Below are 9,230 nucleotides of genomic sequence, written 5' to 3' on the forward strand. Positions count from 1 at the left end.
ATAATTATTATGAAATCCAAGTAAAATCTTGTTAAAGATTATTAAAAAGTAGCTAAAATAGTACAATGGCAGAGAAATGCCCAACATACAAGCTGTATATCAAGGAGGCCATGGTACCAGGGAGAGATAAAATAAGGAGATGAATAGAAGATTTCAAAGGGCAGCATGAGAAGACAAAACAAAGTTCATAATGAAATGTGCAAAGAACTGGAGTCCGAACATCAAAAGGGCCAAACTTGCTCAGCATTTCTCAAGCTGAAGAAACTAAAGAATAAATTCAAGGCTTTAGTCGCAATACTTAAGGATGCTAAGGGTGGAATGTTGAATGATCCAGGAAATATTACAAGAAGATGGAAGGAGTATACAGAGTGACTGTACCAAAAAGAATTAGCTGACACAGATGAATTTCAAGAAATAGCATACGATCAAGAGACAATGGTGATGAAGGAGGAAGTTCAGGCTGCTCTGAAGGGCAGGGCAAGAAAATAAAGCTCCCAAAATTGATGGAATACCAATTGACATATTTCAACACAAAGATACTGCCCTGGACGTCCTCACCAGGTTGTGCCAAGAAATCTGGAGGATAACTACCTGGCCAACTGGAAGAGGTCCATATTTATTCCCATTCCAAAAAAAGGACCAGACATAGTGTGGAAATTACCATACAATATCATTCATATCACACCCAAACAAAATCCTCCTGAAGATTATCCAGAAATGATTGGAACAATATATTGACATAGAACTACTACTAGAAACACAAGTTGGGTTTATAAGAGGCTCTGGCACTGAAGACATTATAGCCAATGTCAGATGGATCTTGGCAGAAAGCAGAGTACCAGAGGGATATCCATTTGTGTTTCATTGACTTTGCAAAGGTGTTTGACTGTGTGGATCACAACAAATTGTGCTTAACCTTGAGGAGAATGGGAATCCCAGAACACTAATCAATAACACATAATCAATGCTATGTGAAACCTAAGCAGTCGTTAGAATAGAGCAGGGAAACATTACATAGCTCAAAATCAGGAAGGAAGTGTGTTAGAGATGCACCCTGTCTCCATACTTTTTTATATATGCAGAAGAGATCATTCAGAAGACTGGGCTTTATGAGAAGGAACGTGGTATCAGGAATATAGGAAGATTTATTGACGACCTACATTATGCAGATTATACAACCTTGTTTACTGAAAGCAAGGCAAAACTGAAGTAGTGCTTGATACAGAGGGTCAAGGACTGTATTCCTCAATATGGATTGAAGCTCAATATCAAGACGACAAAGATTCTCACTTGGCAGCACTATGATGAATGGAGAAAAGATTAAGGTTGTTAAAAGTTACAGCTTACTCAGCTTCACAATCAACAATCTTTGCACCAGCAGTCAGGAAATCAAAAGATGAATTGCATTAGGTAAATCTTGTCAGGGACCTTTCCAGAGTACTGAGAAGCAACAATATCAGTCTAGAGACTAAGGTGCAACTCATCCAATCCATGGTCTTCCCAATTACTGGTTGTGCATCAGAGATCTGGATAATGACTAAGAATGATAGAACAAGAGTTGATGCCTTTGAGTTGTGGTGCTGGAGAAGAGTCTTGAACATATCATGGATTGCCAAGAAAGTATATAGGTCTGTCTTAGAGAAGGTGAAATTGTATTTTTCCTTGGAGGCTAGAATTTTGAAGCTCCATATAACATACTTTGGGTATATGGCCAGGAGGGACAAATCCTTGGAGAAGGATATCATGTTAGAAGGGTGGAAGGACAGCACAGGAGAGGAAGACACTGGATGAGATGGATGCAGTGGGGGTAAGTGTGTTGAGTTAGTGAGACTGGCTTAGGACAGGTAAGACTTCAGAGTTATTGTACACTGGGTCACTATGGGTACAGGCAAATCAATGGCATATAACAACAACAGCAACAGCAACAAAAACATATCAGATGGATCTTGACTAAAAGCAGAGAGTATAGGAAAGATGTATACTTGTGCTTTATTGACTATGTAAATTTGTTTTACTCTGTGGATTATAACACGTTATGGCTGACATTGAGAAGAATGGGAATCCCAGAAAATTAATTTTGCTCATGTGAATTCTATACTTATCAGGAAGCTATTGTGTGAACACAACGAGGGCACTGTGCATGGTTTAAAACCAGGAAAGATGTTCATCAGGATATATCCTTTCTCTGTTACCTGGACTTTATAATGAGAATCAGAGGAAGATTCATCAATAACCTGTATAATACAGATGACACACAACCTTGCTCATCTTGCTCAAAGTGAAGAAGACTTTAAGCACTTATTGCAGGCGATTAAAATATGATACAGAAGATTAAGATTAAGTAAAATATGGCCTTCAATATGGATTACACCTCAACATCAAGAAAACAAAAATTCTTACCATTGGTCAATAAAAATTATCATGAGAGGTTGGAAAAAAATTGAAGCTATCAATGATTTCACCTCACTTGGATCCACAATTCCTTGGTATCAGCAATCAAGAGATTAGGAAATATGCAAATGTGATGTCAAGAACTTCTTCCAAGTACCAGTGAACACATTGTCAGTTTGAAGACTGAAGTGCTTCTAATTCAAATCATGGCCTTCTTAATTGTTTGCTATGCATCTGAAGGCTGTAAAATGACTCATGATAATAATAGAAGAAGAATCAATGCCTCTGAGTTGTGGTGCTAGAGAAAAATGAACATCCCATGGGCTTCCAAGAGTACAAATATGTCTGTCCTGGAGAAAATGAAACCAGCGGTTCCTTGGAGACAGGAATGGTGATACTGTGTCTCATATTTTGCATGTTTTCAGGAAGGGTCACTCCTTGGAGAAGGACCTTATTCTGGGAAAGGTGGAGGCTCAGTGCAGGAGAGGAAGATATTCAATGAGATGTATTGCCATGATAACTCTAACAAGGAGGGTAGTATGTTGGAGATGGTGAAGTCGAATCTTGATAAAGCAAAGTTCAGAGCCCTTGTTCTTAGGGCTACTATGAATTGTAGTTGGCTTGTAAAATAACAAGAGCAATATAACTCCCATAACATAACTCACACATAACAAAAGCAACAAAAGTGTGTGTAAAACGGCAGTTATTTAGGAGCTCATACATGACTTCGATTTCCTTCAAAATGAGATACCAGTTTCCCTTCATATCTTAGGCAGTATCTTAAATCTTCACTGTGCCTTCCCTGAATTTCATATTAAAATGATCAATGAAGTTAGGATGACAAAGAAGGAGCTTACTATGGTTTTTTATTATCTCACTATGTTATAGATAAAAATATTCTATATAACTGAATTGAAAGAGAGAAATAAAAATAGAATAAGCATTTTGGAGGAGTTTTGTTTCACATATAAGATTTAAAGACAACCTTGGAGGACTCAGTATTGGAGAACTAAAAACGAAAGGCAGAATAAGAGCAGAGATAGGGATGGGGGATGTACAGAAGAAGGAGATAATCTCTAATTTTTCCCATTTGCAATTTTTCTTACTCTTTTCTCTAGTGGCAAAATGTTCTTTAAAGCCCCTATGATATCTTTGTTCCTGAGGCTGTAAATTAGAGGGTTCAGCACTGGTGTGATGATTGTGTAAAAGGCAGACACCCTTATGTCTTGCTCAGCAGTGTGGTAGGGGCGGGGGAGCATATAATTATAGATGGATGTGCCAAAAAAGAGCAGTACTACTAGAAGGTGGGAAGAGCATGTAGCAAAGGCCTTCTTGCGACCTTCAGCTGAATTCATCCTGTGGATAAGATGCAGGATAAGAGCATAGGAGGTGGAGATTATAGTTATAGGAATAAGGAGCATAAGAACACAGCACAGGTACATTAGCATCTCATAGAGGGTGGTATCAGAGCAGGAGAGCTTCAGCAATGCAGGAGCCTCACAAAAGAAGTTCAGGATTTTCCTTGAGTGACAATAAGGGAAGCTCATGGTCATAGGAGCAAACACAAGACCATCAAACATGCCCAGGAACCAGCATCCAGATGCAAGTATTTGGCAGAATCTTGGCTTCATAAGCAGTTGATAGTGGAGAGGTCTACATATGGCAGCATATCGATCATAGGCCATGGCAGCCAGAAGAGAAAACTCAGCTCCAGCAAGGGTTAGGTGGGAGAACATCTGAACTCCACATCCTAAGGGAGAAATTGTATTATCTCCTGTGACCTGACTGACAAGCATCTTGGGCACAGTCACACAAATGTACATGAGGTCCATGAGGGAAAGCTGATTGATAAAGAAATACATGGGGGTATGAAGACGAGGCTCCCGGTGAATCAGGACAATAAGAAGGACATTCTCAGTAAGAGCCATCAAGAAAAAGATAAATATTAGAGTATAGAGAGAGACTGCATATTTACTTTTATCAAAAAGTCCAGTAAGGATGAAATATGTGCTTGATGTTTGATTCTCTGAAGTTTTATTTCCTGCATGCATTGCTCAATTTACAGCTTTTACCTGGAAAAGAATTAAGAACAAATGTTTTTAAATATTTCATGAAAATATAATTTTTAATGAATTTACAGTAAAATATATATTTTTGCTATTTTGCCCTAAAATGGGATTAAATTGATATGAAATCATTAATCTCATTGAGGCCACCTTACCTAAAGATTAGAAGTCTTTTGTTGGGTAAATGAGGGAGCTCTAGTGGCCTCGTGGTAAGAAGTTGTGTGGCAATCCCAAAGGCGTGTGGTTTGGGTTCACCAGGTACACTCCAGGAGAAAGATGGGCAATTTTCTTATGTGCGATTAACTGCCTCTGGAAGACCCACTGGAGAGTCAACTATGAGTCAGTTACGACTTGAAGATATATAACAGCAGCAGCAGCAGCAGCAGCTGTATTAACAGATTATCCATTTAAAATCAGTAAATAGTTTACCCTAAGATTAAGAGTTTTATAGGATAGTTTAAAAGGCTAAATTAAATTTATAACATAATATGTGCTAAATTAAGCAACTCATTATTCTCCCACCTACTACTGGACATGGTATAGGTAAGTATAGGAATTCAGTAATGGAATTAATTTATGCAATTGTTATTAACTAATGAGTAGAATTAACATAGTTTAGTTTTCCCCAAAACTAGCAAGTCTAGTGAAATAGCCTTATAATTTCTGTCCATCATATCTCTCTATTAACTCTATTACACTGAGTGGGGGAGGGGGGAATACTATTCCACTCTTTCTCACACAATTGATTTTAAGAAGCAGAACTAACAAAAAATCAATTGTAAAAGGAGAGCTTGGCCATATGAGAATAGCAACTTAGCACAGCAGGAGAGAGGCTGATAGAGAAGTAGTATATAGTTTGTTCATTCTTGTTTCCAAAGGAACATTTTAAGTCATTGATTTTAAGAGTTAGGTAACAAGATGATTTTGTTCGGTAACAAGAAGAGCACTTCAGACATTTACTGATGAAACTTAAGGGCTATGTGTTTCAATATGGATTATCCTTCAACATACAGAAAACAAAAGTCAATATTACTAAATGGAGAAAAGATTGAAGTTGTAAAATATTTCCATATATTTGTATCTACAATAGGTATCCGCAGAAGCAGCAGCCAAGAAATGAAAAACCTTGGTCATATCTGGTGCAAAAGACTCCTTTAGAGTGCTAACTTTACAGGCTCAATCCATGATATTTTCAGCCTTTTCACATGCATCTGGAAGTTGAAAAATGAATATGGAAAGCCAAATAATAGATGCTTTTCAATTGCACTGTTGGTGAAAAAGAGTGTGTACACTATGGACTACCAAACCAATATGTGTTGGTAGATGTGCAACCAAAATGTACATTACATAGTACAATGTCTCTTGTTCACTTGATATATTTTCAGAGGGATCAGTCAAAAAAGAAAAAAAGAGGGTAGAGGGTCAGAAAAGAAGAGTAAATCTTCAGAGAGATTAATTGATGCAATGACTACAGCATTATTCTAAAGCACAGTAATGATTGTGAAGATGGTACAGGACAAGGCAGTGTCTTCAATATGGATTGGAGCTCAATATCAAGAAGAAAAAAATTCTCACTGCAGGGACAATTGGCAGCACCATGATAGATGGAGAAGTGATTGAGGTTGTTAACGGTTATGCCTTGCTCAGCTCCACAATCAACATTCTTGGCACCAGCAGTCAGGAAATCAGAAGACGATTTGCATTGGAAAAATCTGCTCTCGGGTACCTCTCCAGAGTACTGAAAAGCAATAAAGAACCTCATTCTCAGAAGGGTGGAGGGACAGCACAGGAGAGGAAGACCCCAGATGAGATAAACTGATACAGTAACTGGGCCAATGGAGGATGGTGTGTCAGAATTAGAGATACTGGCTTAGGACAGGGCACGGTTCAGAGCTGCTGTACACAGGATCGCTATGGGTCATAGGGAACTTGATGGCACATAACAACAACTCTAAGGATTACCATGGTTGTACTTCCTCCAACAAACTTGCTTTTTTTTTTTTTTAAATAGTCTATGAAGTATTCTGGCACAGTTCAAAATCTTTGATTTCTTTCAGATGAATGAGAGAAAATTAAAATAACCATGGATTGTTCTGGCACATCTTCATATTTAAAGTGATAACCTTGCTCATTAGCATTTGGGAGAGGTCCCTGAGAACAGATTTCCCGAGACAACACATATTTTAGTTTCTCCGTTACTACTACCATGGATATTGATTGTATCCAAGTAAATTAAAACAATTGAAAACTTCAATCTTTTCTCCATCTATCCCAATGTTGCCTCTTTTTTTTTTGTCCAGTGGTGAGAATATTTTTCTTGATATTAAGATATAATCCATATTCAAGGCTGTAGTCCTTAATTTCCTGAAGCAAGCATTTCAAGTCTTCCTCACATTAAGAAAGCAAAGTTGTGTCTTCTACATAATGTAGATTGTTGATGTCTCATTCTGATCATGATGCCACATTCTTCATCACAAATTCTAGCTTCTTGAATGATTTTTCTCAACTTACATGTTGAATAGGTATGGAGAAATTATACAACCCTGATACACACTTTTCCTGATTTTAAATCACATGATGTTCCTTTGCTCTGTTCAGGCAACAGCTTCTTAATTTATACATAGGTTTCCCATGAGCACAATTATGTGTTCTGGGATTCCCATTTTTCTGGATGTATAGATATGTTTTTGTTGTTGTTGTTATAAGGTGTCACTGAGTCAAATATGACAAATAACGACCCTATGAACAACAGATAGGAACCCTGATCTATCCTGTGCCATCCTCATACTTCCTAACACTCTAGAGGCTAACGTCCCTTGTGGCAGTCACTGTGTCAACTCACCTGATTGAAGGTCTTCTTCTCTTTTGCCAACTCTCAACCTTTCTAAGCATGATCAGAATAAGACTTACAGTTTAATTTTTGACATATATGATTTCATTTTTAAAGTCTTGTTTATTTTCTTCAGTTCTGTAGGTCAGAGAAATATTGATTGTGCTCCTCTCTTTTTGTTTTCTTAACCCTAGGTTCTTGCACAGTTTTTCATAATTCTTACACATTTCTTATAGAGATAGTATTTGAAATATTTTGTTATGTTACTTTATGTCACTATTTCTCATGCCACTGCTAGTCTGTGCATAAGAACAAGTTCCAGAGTCTTTCCTGATATTCATAGTGGCATCTTTCTTCTGTCCTCTTTTTTTAATGAAATTTCAATTTTTCACATATGGTAACCTTGATACTATTCCAAATTATCTCAGTCTTTAATCATTAGTGTTCATTATTGAAAATATACATGGATGTCAAATATCAATGCCATTAAGATTTTTGCTGCTATTTGAAAAGCAAAAAATGATTTTAGTAGAGAGGAAATGATAAATGTTTTATATTTTTTTCAGTTTTAAAAGATTTTATATCAAATGTTCAGATGATTTTGAATCAAAGCATAATAACAAGATTAAAAACAAATAAGATTATGAAGAATGTAAAAAATAGAGTTTGAATTCAGAATTTAAAATCCCATTTTATTCTGCTTACATATTCTACTCTTAAATGCTACCTACCTTGTTTAATGAATGTTTAATATCAATGTATGAAGAATCAAATGTCTTTGAATTGTGTTGTCAAAGAGCATTGAATATACCATGGAGTGTCAAAAGCACAAACAAATCTTGGAGAAGTACAATAAAGGTACATACTACAGGGTATGTTATAGGAAAGGGTATCCTTGGGAAAGGACATAAAGCTTGAAAAATTAGTGGATCAGTGAAGGAGAAGAAAAATATCTTCAATGAGATACTACAATAATGGACTTAAGTGTGCAATTGTTCATGGAGGTAGCAAAAGTTACATCTGGTGTATATGGAATTTGTTACAAGCTGAAGTCAATTCTATGGCACCTGCTAACAATAGCATCTAGCTTAAAACCATGTGTCTTATACTTGTGGCTTTTAGTAGTCATAATAGCGGTATTAAATCTCTAGGATAGAAATTACATTTATAGTTTATATTCTTTTACTTATGCTGATTGAAATATTAAAAAATTCGTTGTAGTTGTTGTTGTTGTTCTTATGTGTCGTCTAGTCCTTTGCGACTCATAGCGACCCTATGCACAACAGCCCCAAACCCTGCTCCATCCTGCACCAACCGCACTGCCTCTGACACCCCCATCCCGATTACCCCAGTCACCGAATCAATCCATCTCATAGAGGGTCTTTCCCTCCTGCGCTGTCCCTCCACACTCCCAAGCATGATGTCCCTCTCCAAGGACCCGTCCCTCCTGGCAACATGTCCAAAGTATGTCAGACGAAGCCCCAGAATCCTTGCCTCCAAGGAGTAGCTTGGTTTAATCCTCTCCAAGATGAATTTGTTTGTTTGCCTGGCAGTCCATAGTACATTCAGTACTCTTCTCTAGCACCACAGCTCAAAAGCATCCACTCTCCTTCTGTCCTTTCTGGTCATCGTCCAACTCTCTGATGCATAACAAGTGATTGCAAAGATCATGGCCTGTATCAGACACACCTTAGTCTCCAGAGAGACACTGCTGCTCTATTAGAGGGGTCCCTAATAGAAAACTTTCCCATCGTGATACGCTTTTGGATTTCCTGACTGCTGGTGCCAAGAGTGTTGACTGTGGAGCCGGGCAAACTGAAGCTGGGAACAATCTCAATCTCTTCGCCATCCATCCTGACGCTGCCAATTGATCCAGTGGTGAGAATCTTTGTCTTCTTGACATTGAGCCTCAGTCCATACTGAGGGCTGCAGTCCTTGACCCT

General features: G+C 37.7%; 1 protein-coding gene across 1 annotated transcript; it reads right to left on the reverse strand.

Moving 5' to 3' along the window:
- Positions 1-3,467: 3,467 nt before the first annotated feature.
- On the reverse strand, positions 3,468-4,442 carry LOC102857170 (olfactory receptor 2T34-like). Its single transcript, XM_006893979.1, has one exon. The coding sequence runs from the start codon at positions 4,440-4,442 to the stop codon at positions 3,468-3,470; it is 975 nt and encodes a 324-aa protein (XP_006894041.1).
- Between the last annotated feature and the right edge of the window lie 4,788 nt (positions 4,443-9,230).

Source organism: Elephantulus edwardii, unplaced genomic scaffold, assembly GCF_000299155.1.
Source record: "Elephantulus edwardii isolate Elephantulus edwardi_28Jun2011 unplaced genomic scaffold, EleEdw1.0 scaffold00133, whole genome shotgun sequence".
Taxonomy (NCBI): Eukaryota; Metazoa; Chordata; class Mammalia; order Macroscelidea; family Macroscelididae; genus Elephantulus; species Elephantulus edwardii.